The sequence below is a fragment of the Strix aluco genome, chromosome 3, assembly GCF_031877795.1.
Source record: "Strix aluco isolate bStrAlu1 chromosome 3, bStrAlu1.hap1, whole genome shotgun sequence".
Classification (NCBI taxonomy): domain Eukaryota; kingdom Metazoa; phylum Chordata; class Aves; order Strigiformes; family Strigidae; genus Strix; species Strix aluco.
Window position 1 is genome coordinate 130,484,406 of NC_133933.1, and position 17,713 is coordinate 130,502,118.

General features: G+C 40.5%; 1 protein-coding gene across 11 annotated transcripts in view; it reads right to left on the reverse strand.

The window, feature by feature from the left end:
* Positions 1–367: 367 nt before the first annotated feature.
* HMBOX1 (homeobox containing 1) overlaps positions 368–17,713 on the reverse strand; it is a 124,891-nt gene continuing 107,545 nt past the window's right edge. For 10 of the 11 annotated variants that reach the window (XM_074820299.1, XM_074820298.1, XM_074820303.1 and 7 more), the window contains one exon: positions 368–17,329. In XM_074820299.1, the coding sequence (XP_074676400.1) occupies positions 17,192–17,329 (138 nt within the window). In that variant the 3' untranslated portion in view covers positions 368–17,191. The remainder of the gene's footprint in view (positions 17,330–17,713) is intronic. The other variant, XM_074820300.1, reaches the window with a different exon arrangement.

A 17,713-nucleotide genomic window follows, 5' to 3' on the forward strand; every position in this document is an offset into this window, starting at 1 on the left:
TGCTGTATGACCAGTTTACTTGTGACCAACACCGCTGCACTCAAAGAAGGTAAAACTCTACTCTTAACACCTCCTTGTAGTGGAAAGAGCCCCAGCAACCACCGGTATCAGCCCATGGCTCAAACTCCAAGTGATGAGTGATGCCACCGCTCTAAATGTAGCACCGTGGTGTAGCCTACTCCCAGAGACAGTCCTTACAAAAAAGGGAAGGCACAAAGAGTTTAAGTCTTTCACAAGCGAGTTAATCTTTTCTATGTTTACCAAGTTCTCAAGACACATTTTAGGTCTTTACTTGCGTCCAAGGCCTCTCTCGGGCTCTCACACCTGGTCAGCTTTGCACAAAAAGGACTCTGGAAGAAAAGCATCGTTGAGTTATACATTTTTATTTTCTAATAGGTACAATACTAAAATAAACACAAATTAAAAAAAAGTTTTATTAAAACAAAACTGTACAAAAAAGCAGTTATACTACATTTTAATTACAGAACAGTCTACTGTCCAAAAGGCACTAATCCAGAATAGGAGATACAATGATACAGGACTCATTTTAACTATTTTAATCAATACAATAGAGCACTTGTTTCTCTGTCCATTCACATATAGAAACAAGGACTTTTGCTACAGTCATTACACATTGTTATAAATATGAGCCCTACATGTAAAGATGCAGTATCGCTCTCCCTGGGCCAAAATTCAAACAATGTCAGAAATTTAAAAAAAAAAAAAAAAAGAAAAAAGAAAAGAGAGCAAAGGACACAAGGGAAGAAGTTGATAGTTCATACTTTCGCAGTACGGGGCGCCTGAGGAAGACGTGACAGATGTGAACTCTCACCTGCATGTCGGAGATGGGAACGCTGAAGCACGCAGAAAGGCCCGGTCTGCCACAGGGGCTGCGGTGGAGCTGGAAGGTGAACACCCATCACCTCGTGCCCAAAGCTTTGCGTTACTTTTTCTAGTTTTATCTAGTTTTCCTTTAAACCCCCCCCCTCTTTCCCTGGGTAGTTCTCCACTCTGTAACGGATTCCCAAGAGCACCGAGGGAGAAAAACTATGACTTTTCTCCTTGGGGTAAATGATGGAGCAGACCCATCGGCATCTTGCAGATAAATGCAGTGATTTGGAGAAGATTTTAGAATATTCTTCTTAAAAATCAGTATCTTTACTGCAAGGGCACCAAGCCATGAGAAGATGGACCTCATCAAACAAGGCTCCTGCAAGTGTTCTCGCAGCGATGGACCCAACTGTCACCAAGCCAGCAGAGCTGCGCGTGCCTCGCATGCAACTCCTGCAAAGGAGGGCAGGATGTGTCTGAAGTGGCACAGGGCAAGTTACACCCTACTTGCCCTACCAACCCGCCTGCCTGAAAGCAAAAATACACTTTGGCAGCGTGCAGCCAGCTGTGGGGAACACCAGCTCCCCGTGGCACCTTCCTCCACGGTGGTGTTACCTGAGATTCACTTCCCTGCGATACACAGTACTGCTTCCCTGGCGACTTTTTTTCCATAATCAACTTCCTAACACAAGGATCTGTTCATCCTCCCTCCCAATCTACCCTACTTCATTTCTGCCCCCCCCGAAATTCCAGTAGTAAAGATACTACAGACCGTGGATGGTGTGGAGAGCGTGCTTGGAGAACACCTGTGTGAGAAGCAACCGATCAGCGCGTGAATATTTGACATTACTATCAGGAGCAATGACACAACGCGCCCGTTAAACACCAACATGAAATATCTTATCTTTAAGCTGAACGAGCAGCCCTTGTTAAGATCAAGACCTGGGCATATTTGCAGGGTTTGATGATGATGTGTAGCATCACCCAACTCTTTTCACGGAGTTGAAAAACACGCGGGCGGGAGAGAGATACTGCACCTTTCGAACAGTGTCATACACATAAGACAAAGACAGGCATCTGGATGTTAACAAAAATAAGTAACAAAGAAATATGATTAAACAAAATCTCTTCTCACATCATCCTATACTACATCCTCCTTCTGCTTAGCAGAAAATTGTACGTACACAAAAATACAAATACACAATTTTGTAGAACAGTCTGATTTTAATATATTTATATATATTTATATTTATATGAGTGGCAGGTTAGTTCATTATATAGAGCTTTTTGCACTTTTGGCTCATATGCAACAAGGCTTTATAAATTCAGCTTTAGCTTTCATTCAGGTTTTATAGCTTCTTGAACATTTGTTTTCACATTTAAAGCAGCATCCAATTTGCAAGAGGAGTTGGTGGTGGCTACAGCAAGGATCAGGTCAAGAGGTTATTTGGGGGGGTGGGGGGGAGGAGAATATACATTCCAGTGTGTGTGTGTGTGTGTGTGCGCGCGCTAGTGCTCATGTAAAAAAGAAGAAGAAACTGAACATACGACTCTAGGATACCATGTTTACCTCTTGAGGTAGGCAAAACACCTACAGCAGATGAGACACAGGTGCCATTTTCGTCAGGGCACATGGCGGGAGAAACAAATACGCGAGTGGAAGATGCTGACGGAGGAAAAGACACGTAAGAACGCGCTGGTGAGCCAGGGGGACCAGCAGAGATGGGACACAGCTCATGGCGTGTTACTGATGCGTTTGGTAGACACGTGAAGTAACCGTAGGCGACTGCCAGCCATCCACCACCCACAACACTACCACTACGGTCATGCTCGCTTGCCCTTACCGGAGATGCAAGGTTGATACGACACCCCCCCCGCCCCCAAGTCAACGTGACAGTGGAACAAAATTAAGACGCACAAAACTCTGAAATGAGAAAACGCGGCTCCCTGGAGCTTTGCTAGGGTTTCTGTTTGGGGTTTTTGCTTCATTTTTTTGTGCCTCTGATACTGTTCCACTGTCTTTTCACTTCTAGGTTTGCAACACTCACTACTACATTAATCTTTTTTCAATTACAACCACTGTTATTGACAATCACTTGGTTTAGGGAAAAAAAAAAAATCACTGTTAAAAAAGGCATCTCTAGAGCAGGGCGACAGTACAACGTCAAACGGTCCGTGTGCATTATAGGTTCCACAACTACTTTATTTTCATTAGTACCCCAGCAATAGATTCCCATCTGATCATTGCTTATATCAACACCCATCAACATCCTACAAGCTAATTTTCTGTTCTCTGCAAAAGAGATGTCCTTATAGTTTTTCTTGCCAATAGTAATTTCCTAGGCTTTCCCAACTCATGTTATTAAGTTGTCAGTGAAAACAACATTTTGTTACTAATGAAAAATAAAATATCTACATATGGATTGCTTTCATTTTCTGAATCCTTAAGTGGTACTAATACATCTTAATAGTGTTCTGTTATTTCCTTTTACTATGGTCAGAAGAAATTCTCCTTTAACACAATTTTTTATACTAGCATTGATATCTTTTTTTTTTTTCACCCACATAAAATTCTCATGTATGTTTACAAAATTATAACCACCTGCCAATAGTTACAATTATTTTGACAAAATGTTTAGCAGGTGCCACTATTATAAGCCTAGAAATAATTAAGAATATAGGAAGAAACTGCCTCTGTGATTCCAAAAAGGGGTGATTAAATATGCATATTAGCTTTTTTTATCCAGAGTCTCAGACGTACGGTTATCCAGAGGTGCATGTTTAATGCACGAAGCTATTTGTATCTGCAATCCAAGAGGCAGTTTCCTACTGAATTCTATCAAAGCTTCCCCCCTTTTTACCGTCCACCCCAAATCAGAGATTGCTAAAGTTTGGCTGAGAAATGAGATTTGTTAAGAAGATCCCCACCAACAGATTGAAAACCGAGGGGGGCAGCATGAGGAAGGAGCGGAGATTTCTTTCCAGCCGGATTCTGCAGGGCTCCGGACTCCCACAGCTCGTCTGGAGTCGTACGTGCGGAGGGACTGCAGGGAGGGCTCTTTTCTTAAGAGGGAAATGAGGTCTAATCCTGTTCCTCCAGCTCACTCTGGAGTCCTGTTACTCACTTAGGCACTTTTTAAATTGACACTAAGAAAAAAAATAAAATTAAAAAAGTACTGCACATATTTCACACTTCCCAAGCTTTCGTCAGCCTTGGGAAGATCATAAAGACCAAGAGGGAGACAGCCAAGGCGATTTGTCAAGAAAATAGTGCTCCCCATGGACACAACTGACTTTTATTTGTCACCCTTTGATAGAACTGCTATTGAACTAAATCTAGTTTACATTTGTTATTCCTGTATTATCTTTAAGGTAAAAGCCTGTCTTACGGTGGTTCTGTGGCACGATGATATCACTTCATCATATCGGATCTGACATCTGACTTCCAAAGAGACACAGTGCTCTCCCAGTTTAAGCCAGCAGCAGCACGCCGAGCGTTTGCACTGGTGTGAGAAGCGCTGCCCATAACCCTCAAGAACAACTCTGGCAGCAAATTAAGGAGGGTCGGCTGCTGATGAGATTCAGAAAGACATGACTAACGGTATAGCTAGAGCCAAAAGCAAGGCGAAAGGGGTTTTTTTGCTCTAAAATCTAGTTTGTATTGCAACGGGTGGTGAAATGGAAAAATCTGTCCCTCGAAAGAACAAACAGGGCTAGGACCCCACAGCAACAAGAAACGAGTCACAAGCTTCAGTTCAGCACAAGTCTCAAGATGACATCTAAATTTACACCAAAGTCGAAAGAGAAAATTCAGTGGATAATACTGAAAGATGGGAAGCTCAAAATCCAAACTGTTTTCACTGTAATTTTTCATTTGGAAAAGTAATTTCAAGTTTTCACAATCATCTTCAAATCTAAAGCAACTTAATAACAATAAGCAGCTACTCTGGCTGCAAAAAGTGATCCCAAGCCCTGGGTGGACAAAATGACAAGGGGAACCAGCACACAGCCTCCTTCGGTAGAGCTTTGCCAATTTATGTATCCTGTCCCAACCCTCACAGTAAAAAAGCAGGCAACAGCGCGCTAACCAAGAAAAACAACTGCACCAATTAAGACAGCTTCCAACACCAGGGGCAAGTAAGACAAAATAAAGTGAAAGAAAAAAAATGCTACTGCCTTGTCCCTCTCTCTTAACCATGGTCCAACTTGGAACTACCTTATTTCACATGGGAGGTTGCAAGTAAAGATCCTGCTGTAAATTAACTAAATTTATGAGTTGTTTTTTTTTTAAATGGTCAGAGTAGACAAAAAATTTCGTATTTATATTATGCTGTGGACTATATATATTTGTACTTCAAGTAAGCAACCGATACAGCACTGTCTAATAGGCAAAAGGAAAGGTGAACGCCTCTTGACCTGGACTAAAGTAGTATTAAAAGAATTAAAAAATGTCTAAGCATAAACACGCTGCTTGAAGCTGTGAAGGGAATAAAGTGCCTGTACACGAAAAAGAGGAGAAGAAACAAGAGAAAGCAGGTAGGAACAAAATTAAAATAGCACAAGTCACCAAAGACTGGGAAAGGGGAGAAAGGGCACGGAGAGCAACAAGTGGGTGCTAACAGGAGTGGGAGAGGCAGCAAACAGCACAAAGAACTAAACAGAACAGATAAACCTGAGCACTGTAACTGTGTGCAAGAAACATCAAATTAGTCTGTTCAGAAGCACTGCTGTATCTGAGATATACCTTTGTTTTTGCAAGTGATTTCCTAAAACATTGCTGAGTATCTGCTGAAGTGCACAGCCCAGTTCCAGTCTTCCCAGTGACAAAGACAGTCCAAGCATTAATAAAAAAAAGATCACACTTAAACATTATTATTTCCCTGATTTGCTAATCTAAGCATCCAAACTGAAATGAGGGAAGGGAGGAGGGCTGCTAACTAACCACACTGGATAAACCCGAGGTCTTTTGGCTAGCGGAAAGCTCAGAAGATAAGACTGAACCAAATCTAAGCTTCAGCATTACACTGGATTGCTTTTTATTAGGATGGAAATAATATTTAGAGACTGTGAGAACAGGTTCAGCTCAGAGTAATTCTGTATGAGAAAACCACCGGTAAACCAGGTGAAATAGGATTACCAGGGCATGAAGGAGCTTGGACGCAAGACAAAAGAAGTTACCTCTGTGAAAAGAACTGAAGTTTGGGAAAATAACGTGTAACAAATTTGGTACCAACAAGAATCAACTTCAGGGGAAAGCAAATGGCTCAGAGCAGTTGGAGGAGGTATAGCTCAAAACACTCGTTTGGAATTCCTTCAAGGAAATACAGGCCCAATGTGGGAAATAAGAGAAGACATCAGTTTAGCATGAAGACTTCTGCTGGCTGTGATGTTTTTTGAAGCACTCTAGCAATTGATGAAAGCATTTGTAAAAAAAGAGTTGCTTGAGGCACTGCCGCTAGAGGAAATGGTCACAACTGATCAAATTTTATTCATGTTGAATGATTTTCATGTTGAATGTTCTTGGGTAATAATAAAAATCACTGCAAAGTACCCTAAACAACTGGAATTCATGTACCCAAATGTCTAATGTAAGGAATAGCAACAAAGAATTTAGGGTTAGAAATTCAGACTGAGACAGGCTTTTGGTTAGGGTTTTTTGTTTACTTTCAAATAAGAAGCAAAAATAACAGTTGAACAGAATAATGCTGTTCCAGAGCTCCTTTAGCTGCTCAGCACTGACTGGTGTGAATGTAGGCGTCGCTGTGTCAGTAGAATAGACTAAATCTGTAAGATAGCGGAGCAAATTTAAGTAATACGGCAGCATACAGAAACCACCTGTTATCAAAACTACATTTGTTTGATTCCCATCATGGCAGAAGTACAAAGTGTAAAAAGATATTTATCATACATAACTGGAACTTCACGTGGTTTAGAGACATAAGGCACAATATGTTCTCTGATGGAAAGTCGTACTTTTAAAAGAAGTTCTTACTGCAGAGAACCCCTCTAAGTACTCAAATCTCTATAAATTATTAAATTCTATGAACAGGTTATAACAGTAAGAGTAAAAGACAAGTCTACCTCTTTGGAATCATAGTTTTACAATTAAGGCCAGAAGGGACCAATCTATAAGCTACAAGGAGATCCTGAATATCAGATGGCCTCCCACAGTCTTGATGCGAACTCCCTATTCTACTTCATCCAACGAGATGAACAAAATTTCCTGCCCTTCCAAATGCAAAAAAAAAAAAAAAAAATAAAAAAAATCCCCTAATTGAAAGTGTCTGCCTTTTCCACATAACTCTTCACAAATTCTACCATTTGTATCCAGTGGATTTATAAACATAAACTGAGTAATATTTTTTTTCTCAACACATTTACAAATACCTTCTTAATGTCCATGGATACTTTATTGACTCTTCACTCCTAACCAGATGCCTAATTTTCAAGCTTACTTCTCTGAACTGAATTACTGGTAATGCAACGTCAGGACTGGTTTCCTTCTTGCTCTGCTACAAATCCCAGCATTAATAAGTGAGTATTGTTGAAATCTAGGGGCAGATTGTCAACTGATGGTAACTCTGATAAGCTCTGCAAATGAGTGGATCCATCCCTCAATAGTATTTATTTTCTCCAAGCACCTGGAGAAAGAGAACTGTGACTTAAGAGCTCTAAAGGAAGGAAGAGTTGCAGAATTAAACTGTTACTGCCCAATGAGCAGTGTGTGACCCCATGAGTTGCGTGCCAAGATGTAAACGTTTAGCTAAACTGATAGGCAACTACCTCTGCAACAAACCCAACAAGAGCACGTCTCAAATTCCAGTAACGAACTTTACGTTATATGATGTGCCACGAAGACACGTCGGGGCACAAAGAAACATAAGTTGCAGATTTCAGAACACTTCATAAACTGCTTCAACTACCTCATTAATAAAGCATCCAAGATGTTCACCCTTCTCAAGTAGTAGTTACATATTTCATGCAATAAATCTTGTCTTTCCCAGCCACACACTGAATTTCTTCTTTGCCATTCTGAACCCAGTGTAGCTCCACCTCAACTCAGACCACTTTATCCAATACACAGAAAGGTGAGATGCTCCTGCTGCTACCTTCCACCCCAAAATTACATCAAACCTTTTGAATAGAAGAACAGCTTGAATGTGCCAAAGGAGAATCTATGTCATTTTGGTCTTCAAAAGATCTGCTCACTTGCCATAATGCATAAATGAAATGGCTTGCACTCTGCTACAGGAAAAACTGGTCAGTGAGTTGATATCCTGAGTTCCTGCCTCTGGTTAGCTCCTGAAGGATACTTTCAGTACTGTCACTACAGTCCTGTCAAAGAGAGATAGCAGCAACTTTATCAGCAGGCAGACTTAAAAAAAAAAAAAAATCCAAAGTCAAATGTGCTTTGAGGAATGGAATATATGCTTAATATTCTTAATATATTGGGTGAGAAATATTAATTAATAATGTACTTCCATTATCTCTTTGCCCTCCTTGAGCAATGTGACAGATAAACTTTGTAAGTAAAATGTTTTTAAATCTCAAATGATGTAAAATATATCTCAGAAGGCTGATGTCAACCTCTTAATTACAGAGGTGGGTTATTTAAGCTACATATGCCATCTTGCCATAACATGGAAGACTAATTAGTTAAGGAGAAAGGGTGAGGAGAGGAGGACAAGAAGCTGAATTGAGGCCAGGATAGCAGCAAGTTAATGTCTAAAAATATTATATCCTAGAAAAGAAGTCTGCTACCATTGCTACTGTGAGTGTAGTACCAGCAGTGGTAACCGCGCTGGAAGAATTGAAGTACCCGTGACCCACAGGTCTGTTCTGAACCACAGTGACACTGGATGAGACTTACACAAGTATTTCAGTACAAAGCTGAAAAGTAACTGGAGGATTTAAATAAGAGCCTAAGGAAGTTCCTAACTTCTTTTGCAAATCTGCTGGAGTTCGGAACCTGCTAATTTTTCTAAATTTGACTAAGAGTCTCTAGACACATCTTTGCATACCAAAAAACTCCAGAAACCTGTCTGATAAGTAACTACAGCAGGAGAACAGCACTATGGAAAAATATGGACAAGAAACTTCAGGGTAAAAATGGAGCACAGGCTCTGCAATACTCAAGACTGGTCAACAGATAACATTTCTCACAAAAACAGAATAAAAAGGCACGTAACACTATGACAGATGCTTTTTGAGAATCTAGCAACGTATCAGAGAAAGATTATGATGTTATTTTAGGTCACCACCATATATCCTCTCGTGTCACGAATGGCAAGCATACTGTCCAGCCAACTATCCAGTTGCAGGCTATTTTGAGATTTCTTAAGAAAAAGGTGGGTTAGCTCGTATCACTACACCATGCCAACTGCAACGGGAGACAGCTGACAGCTTGAGGACAATACGGTTATATACTTGGCAACAACTGCTGATAAGGCTTCCAAACACAGACACTACGAAGGAGAACTTGGGAGTGGCACAGAAGAGCCAGTTACATTCCCTGCTCCAGGAGAACAGTGCAGTCGGTAACCTCTACCTGCAGGAAGGGTGAAAACACAGGAGGAGTCATTCAGCGGAGTCCCGGACCATGGCTAATCTTCCTCAACACTACAACTCTAAAACAGATCAAGAAGAGCTAAAATCAGAACCCTGGGTAATCTGTAATCATGCTGTCACACATAACTAAACGTCCTTTTTGTTTCTCAAACTCACTGAGAAGCAATACATACATGGAGGGGGGCAGGGGGGGAAGCATGAAAAGGAAGAGAAGCAGCCTTGCATAGAAAACTAAACTCGGTTTCAGTCCCTGCTGTTGTAAGTTACCATTAGGAATAGGTCATTATTTAAGTTTACGAAGTAGCTGTGTTCCAAGTGTCACTAATAACACTGGTATTAAAGAGAATTAGGGGGCGGAAGATCTTCTGTTTTCAATCACAGAAAAGACAGAAATCCTTTTAATTATGACCATGCCAATCCATATCTTTCTAAAGCAGCTAATTACATGTCAGGAGGACACCCAGTCATTCAAAAGAGCTGCCATCACTTTTACTGCCATACTCTTATGCATTTATCCTACCCATCCCAATTACCCTGGCTGCAGTTTGAAAGGATTTAGCAGAAGTGTGCTGGATGTTTTGATCAGCAGAATACACCCGCTTCCATTTAACAGCGGAGGGAAGAGAGGGAATAAATGGCAGGGAGAGCCTTCTGCCAAGCCATCTGAGTGAGAGATGCACTGTACATACAGAAACATCAAAGGCCCATTATGCAGTTCACTCCAGTTCAATGGTTTTGGTTCACTTGCGCTTAAGCTGTTGGCCAGAGCACTCCAAAGCTTACCGGAAAGAACGGGGAAGAGCACAACATTGCAGCAATCAAACCGATTAGTTAGTTTCCTTGATCAGCCTGATTAAAAGAGGCATTTAAAAGAGGTTTTGTGAATTGTCCCCCCCCCGCACCCAAAATGGCAAATCCTTTTCTATCTCCATGACATAAACTGTCAATACTATCACCCAGATACTACACTGATAAGCACGTTGCAGGCATCACAGAGCCCATCTTGGTACCTCCAAAGAGCAAAATGTATTTGTTTACTTCTTCCAGCAAGCTCAAACTAAAGTATGATATGGATTTTCATAAACAGAGTGCGACAGAAAAACCTTAACAAGAACAGAGAGTAGTTTGTACTGATTACTGTAATTGTGCCAATACCATCTTAGCTACAGCATCACCTACGTTCAGTGGATGCCTACGTGAAAGCAGGCATGAACAAACAATTCCAGCCTGTTTTTAAGTGATAGAAATCCTAAGGCCAAGGTTAGAAATGAACAACTCTTTAGATGTTTGAGTTTTTCTCCCCACATCTGTTTCACTGGTGCCACTTTATCTGATTTTATTTATATTTGTTGGACAAAAACCAACATGAGAATTCTGTCATCTTACTGACAGTCCTCAAAACGACCAAGTCCACTTTTCTAGTTATAACACATTTCTCACAAAGGAGAATATTAATTTTTATGTATTTTAAATTTGGAATTTATAGCTGCCATCCCTAGAATGCCTCTTTTTTTTCATTAACGTGCAGCATCTTTAGTCAGACAGTTTAAACCCCTTAAATCAGGCAACAGCAATAGATGCTAAAATGAAGGTTTTAGGGCTACGCTTTTTCAGCTTGCCAAATGCCTGTTGGCCAATAACTGATTCAATATCCTGAGTAAATATCCCAGCTGCAAAAAAGCCCAAGGGGGAATGTTGTATTTTGAAATGTGTCTGCAACTCTTCTTGGGAACTGCAAGGTACTTTTTGGTCGGGCCATCAACCTTCCCTTCCAAGAAATCACAGTGAAAATGCCCGACACCACAAAACTCTGTTAAATTAGCCGGGATCACGATACAACCCTGACTAGTGCTACTACACACAGAATCTTCAGCTGTCTAATACGAATGAACGTGTTAGGTCACTGACATATAACAGAGTTTCCAAGACCGATCCTGCCAAAAAAGATTCCTGCCAAATGATAAAAGCTACACCAAACTCAAGATTATTGCCTACAAGCTTAAGACTTTGATCAAAATAATATTATCAAGTTAAATAACTTCAAAGAGTGCAAGAGCTACTTGGGTGGGAAGCCTTGTCTAAAATAAGAGCAAAGTTTATTTTGACAAAAAACCCCTAGAATTTGCTGGTAATTATCCAATGAACTTGAAAAAAGGAGGCTGATGAACGCTGGGGAATGAGTGCTGCAAAATGATGTAGCTGAGGTGGGAGGAGGAACATAAACCTTCTAGTAAGAAAATTAGGAGAATTCCAGGGATAAAGGGGGAAAAAGTAATCTACTGAACATCCACAGCTCTCGGTACTACAGGCAAAATCTCACACTGAGTCTTAGTAATTTGCAGAGAAAGGCATGAATCCAGCTTTGCATCCCAGTTAAGATTACACACAGGGAAACAACATCCTGCATTAAGTGCTTTAGGAGCAGCGATTTTGAGTTTTGAAAACTCTTATACCAATTTTGCTGGTTTTACCTATATGAAAAATAAAGAACTGTTTCCTTATGAAATCCTGTTACAACTACCACATCTCGGTGACTCAACTGGGGGAAGGCCAGAATGATGCTTCCATTTTACTTCTTTGCAAGCAGCATCTCATTGTGAAGGAAAAACTGTATACCACATTGGGGAACTCAAAATCTTGGTGAACTCAGCTCCATATTCTTGTGCACCTTGAAGGCAGAAATAACACTTGAGAGTCTAACTGACCCCATGCCAGTCCACGTCGGCAAACACCACTGCTATTTCTCTTCAAAATAACATTCAGATCAGACCTAAAGTCTGCCTAGTGATGTATATTTTTTTCCCCTAGTAGTGGCCAACAGCAAATACTTAAGGAAAGAAAAGGAGGATCCAAGTGATTATAATGTAACTCTTTCCCAGTCATGCCCTTTCAGCTTCTGATAATCACCAATTAATGATTTACTGAACCAAAAATTTCTAGCTGCTTATAGTAGTCACCAGTGGGGCTTAACTACAATTTTTCCTCTAATACATTCAGCTGTGTGAAATTTTTCACCTGCACTCACAGCAGCAAGACAACAATTGCGAACGAAGGCAAAAACTGATCTACAGCACAAATGTTACAAAAACATGGAAAACTTACCAGTTTGATGTTAGGCAATGAAACAAACAGAATAATTCAAATATCCCTGAAGAACTGTGTAAACAGAGCAAATAATTAATGAAATTTATTACTTATGGCTTGATTGGAACCTGGAGTCAGACCCTGCAAACAAAGCTCCCCTCTATCAGAAGAATAGGAAAGATAACTTTTTTATGAATAGCAAAACAGAAAAAAAAGCCCACGACAAATTAAGAGAATTTCTTTAAACAACACAACATGTATAGTCGGAACTAGGAAACACTTCAACCTGAGCAGGTTTGTACAGAATCACAGAATAATTAAGGTCAGAAGAGACCTTTGGAGGTCTCTAATCCCACCTTGTCCAGATGAGTTCTGGATGGCCCCAGAGATGGGGTTTCCACTGCCTTTCTGGGCCACTCTTCTACCACTCTTGAGTATGAAAATATTTCTCTTTATATTCATCTGTGATTTTCTTTAATGCAACTTGAACCCACTGCCCCTCACCTTTTTGCTATGCATCTCTGAGAAGAGCCTGGCTCAGTCTTCTCTAAACCCACGCATTAAGAGAGCCAAAGAACAAAATACAGGATGTCCCCAGAGTCTGAACAAATCCAGCTCTCGCAATCTCTCACCACATGACATGTGCTCCGACCCTCTCATCTCAGCACCCCTATGATGGACTCACTCCTGCCCAACACTGCACCCAGTACTCCAGACGTGGCCCCACAAGTGATGAACCAAGGGGACTAATCGCTTTCCTTGACCTGCTGAAGGCTCTTCTTAATGAGATTCCTTAATTGCTGTAAGGGTGCACTGCTGACTCACAACCAACTTATTCACATCCAACACAGGGTAATGGGATTGCACTGTAACAACACCTATGTTTACAGAGTATGTAGAAGATGTCTCTACAATGCTAGAGCATCAGCAGATACCACGTCTACTCATTGCTATGTCAACTTGTTTTTATCACCTCAAAATGTTTTTGCAAACACCTGGCATCTCAAACTTCATGGAAAACGGTGGGGGAATTAAAAAAAAAAAACCAAAACAAATACCAATCAACCAACCCAAAACCCAAACAACAAAAAACCCGAAACAACCCAAAAAAGAAGAGGAGGTAGAAATTGTTGTTTTAAGAAGACGGTAAGAGACAACAACTCAAGTATAAGGACTTCATGAGTGACAAAACAACAGCCAGAACTTACTCTACAAGGTTAAAAGCAATCTGTGCCCATCACAGAAGAGAAGCATCTTAAAGAATTTCTTCTCTATTCACAGAACAAAAAGGTAGATCTAGTCTGCCACCAGATCCACTTCAAGGGAACCCACATGAGAACAAACTGCACTAATTCCAGATTGGCTACAACAAATTGCAACTGCATTGCAATGCTACAAAAACGAGGCTTAATTTTCAAGAAAATCCAGAGGCAGAAAGACAAAGATGACTCCCATATTGTGGAAAAAACCCTAGAACAAAGGCTAAATTCCAGGACACACTCTTCACCAATTCTTTCACTTACTCCAGATCACGTACGCTTCTCCTAATATCATCACACCAGCATCTGATCCATTTTAGCTAATTCATGTCAAACCAACAAGTTTATTAGCGAACTGCAAGTTGTTCACTATGAACTTTCAGAATAAAGGAAACAGACTGCTATGAGCATCCTGGTAACAGTCTTACTCTATCCTCATACCTCTCGATGGTCAAAGAAAAGCCAAAATAGAGAGGGGCAACCCAAAAACTGGCACCATGGAACTAAGTGTCTGATTCCCCAGTGAAGTCACTTGTTATTTTCTCTGGTGAGCAGATAGTATTTACCAGGAAGCGACACACAAGGAGGATCTCCCTATCTCCAGTTGTTCATAAGGGGTTTAACTGTTTAACCTTCAGACAGGATACTGATGCATGACGAGACCAGCAGCTACCTGACAGCGACAAACAGAATTAAGACCAGAATATTCTACATTAAATGGTGTAGACATAAAATTTCAGTGGTGTTACTTTAATACTGCATCACATGAACCTATAATCATGATACAGAAGTTCTAGTACTATTCTTATCCTTTCCTATTGCTTTAAAAATGCAATGCTTGGAACAATGACTTTTTTTTTTTTTTAAGATGGTATAGTAAGCAGTATTTCTTTTAAAATTGCAGCTGTCCAACAGTTTGAGTCTGTTCTTTTTAAAATGAAGCAGCCAGAACAAATGGTGGTGGCAAGCCCAACGTAAAGAGGTCATCGATTATTAAAATCTCCTTACTATAAATCGTGGATGTTGCTTGTCAGCTTGGTGTGTGACTGTGGAATGAATAAGGAGGTAAAATTCCACTAAGGCTATAGTTTGCTCGATCATTCTGCTGTGCAAAAATAGAAATAAAAGCTCTCCCCATCCTTTCACTCCTTAGTACCAAAACATTCATACACACATTAAGAAAAAAACTGCAATGGTGCAATGGTCGCTGATCCAATTCCTTTCTTTCCTGAGTCTGCCCTGATGGTACTTATGAATTTGCCTACTCAAGAAATGCAATAAAACAGAAAAAAAGACGGCTTCATTCTGCTTCAGTGATCTATATCTAAGGAAAGCACATAAATTTTCCAATGAAATCCATAAGTGAAAGACGAGGCTGAGCCCTACCTATATATCTTCAAAGTTACAGAGACAAAGAGGTGCCAGCTGTGTGCCCTCTGAAAGCACAGTATCTCCTCCACACTTACCTAAGCAATTTTCACAAGATTAACAGATGTAAAGATGATCTAGTTAGCCTATGCCTTGAAGGGGTTTAGGCTGGCTAAAAACCTGCTGAGGAGCCACATTTTAGGAGTTCCCAATGCTATCTGATGTTAAGCGTGAGGAAGGGACGAGAACAAGCCGAGTAATAGCAACTTCCCTTCATTCTTTTCAAGTGGAAGGGAGAAAAGGGAAACCCATCCTTCAGACTAAGCTGTTGTCCCCTTTTTAAGCTATTCCCACATAAACGGGGAAGATAAAAATGGAATGTTGAGGAAACGCTATGCAAATCTTTATATATCTATATACAAAAATTTACATAGGTTTTTAATTTTTATTTTTAATGTAACACAGTCCTGTCCGTCTCTAACAATTCCCATGCTGTTTCCATTGAAATGTTTCCTCTTACCAGCAGCAACGTATCATTTTATCAGAATGCCAGGAGATCATTTCCACACAATGCCAGCAGATGTAATTTTCTTAGATGCACACACAGTTCATCATTTAGATACTAGATGACAAGGTGATCACAGGGTGACTCTGTAATGCAAGTTTGCTGTTTGGTATTTTGAATTCTCAAATGATAAAAAAAAGACTTATCAAATATAAATATCTTTAAGAAAAAAGTAACAAAAGTGCTACATATGATCAAGGAAAACAATTCCATTAGTTTCTGCTACTTAAAGTAGGTTTGCTTTACAAATATTACCACATCCATTATCAGTATGGCTTCCAATTATTAATTAAATTGCTCGTAGCAGTATAGCTTTCTCACATCTTAACAAGGACAGAGTAAAGAGAACACAAAACATTCACACCCCATTTCTCAGGTAAGAGATCCTCCTGCCTTTAAACAAACAAAAAAAGTTCGTATTTAGGAGAATATTTATGCTATGATGGTTATCTAGCAAAGGTCAGATGCAAGAGTTCTCCAGTAACCTTTCAGGCTAGTCAGGACATAGGCATTAGTTACACAGATGTGTAAAAATCCACTCACCCATTTTATGACCTTAATACCTTCCTGGAAAACATTGCTTTTGAAAGTGGCAAAGTGGAGAGGGGAGCAGGGTGGGGTCAGAAAAGGCGAGAGGAAAAATAAAAGGTGGAATTGTTAATGACAGATCAATAGAGTCTAGACCTCTTCTGAGCAGGCACTGCTAGCCATGCCAAATAATGAATAGTGGTTTTGAGAAGTGGACTGTTGTCCATTAGACATTCAGCTCATTTTTCATATGATCCCAGGCTGGGCTTCAATCATGGTCCCAGAGGCAGAAGGCAGTGCTTATCCACTAAGCCACGCAGCTTGTGAGAGTAGAGGATGTCTGTGTTGAATATGTGAACATCAACTGAAATATGTGAATGTGTTTCCAATGGACATTCTCAGCACAGCACCCAAAAGTATATCAAGTCACTGTATGACCAGTGAGGCACGGCTTATTGCAGCTGGAAATCATTTATTCCCATGCTGAAGTGGGGTTTCTAGTGTTCTTTTTACTCTCTGTTGATACTCCCGATCTGGTGTCCATCGACCCTGTGCCACTACCTCAGCTTGCATCCTTTCAGTCTCAGAGAAGGAAAAGCGTACAGACTATTCTTTTAAACACAATCTCTAAGGGTATCCAAGATTTTAAGTGTAGCCTAAGACTTGTAATTGAGGGCTGTCTAAAATACCTGGAAGCACTTTGAATGCTAAGACAGAGCAGCAAGATTTTTCTAGCCACTGGGGCTGGGAGAGGGAGGTTGGTTGGTTGGTTGATTGATTATTTATTGGGAATTAATACTGAGAGAGTATATGCAAAGGCTGAGGGCACCATGCCATCTTCACAGAACAAGACCCTAACAGCTAACTGACGTACAAGAAACTGCAAAGTTATACTGTAAGAACACATATTAAGGACCGAGGAAAGTCTGCTAAGGTGCTACGTCTAAAACTAAGTTACTTCTTGCTTTGACCCTCCCCTTTCTTTGTATCAGTCGTCGTCTAGAGCCTCTGTCTTGATCTCGTTGGCTCCTTGCCGGGCCAATGCCAAGATGGTGTGGTTTACTGCTGCCATTTCCACGGCTAATGAAATGGGGTCTTGATGGTCACTATGGCTAGTGCTGTCATCCTGTGCATGTGGAAAGGAGAAGAGAGAAGCATTGTTACTCCGTAAGTAGAGAACCAGCAGATAAAACTAGTGTGTAGAGTAATGGACTAGGGGCAGCAAACTGCACATTCATTACAGGGGTAGAGAGTGAAAGGAATTTACAAAATTGATTTAGGACTGATTTCCCTCACTGTGCAGACAAAGGTAAGCAAGGCAAGGAGTGGTGTACCCAATTTTCAACAGAGAAATTTGAGGGGGGGAAGTATTCTGAGGAAAATATTAAATTATAAAGGTAAGTGATACACAAGGTTATGTCAGGAAACCAAACTTAGATAGGAATCATTATGCACTGCACAAATTCATCGTACGCTCACATTTTGAATATACAGTTCTGGTCATCCCATT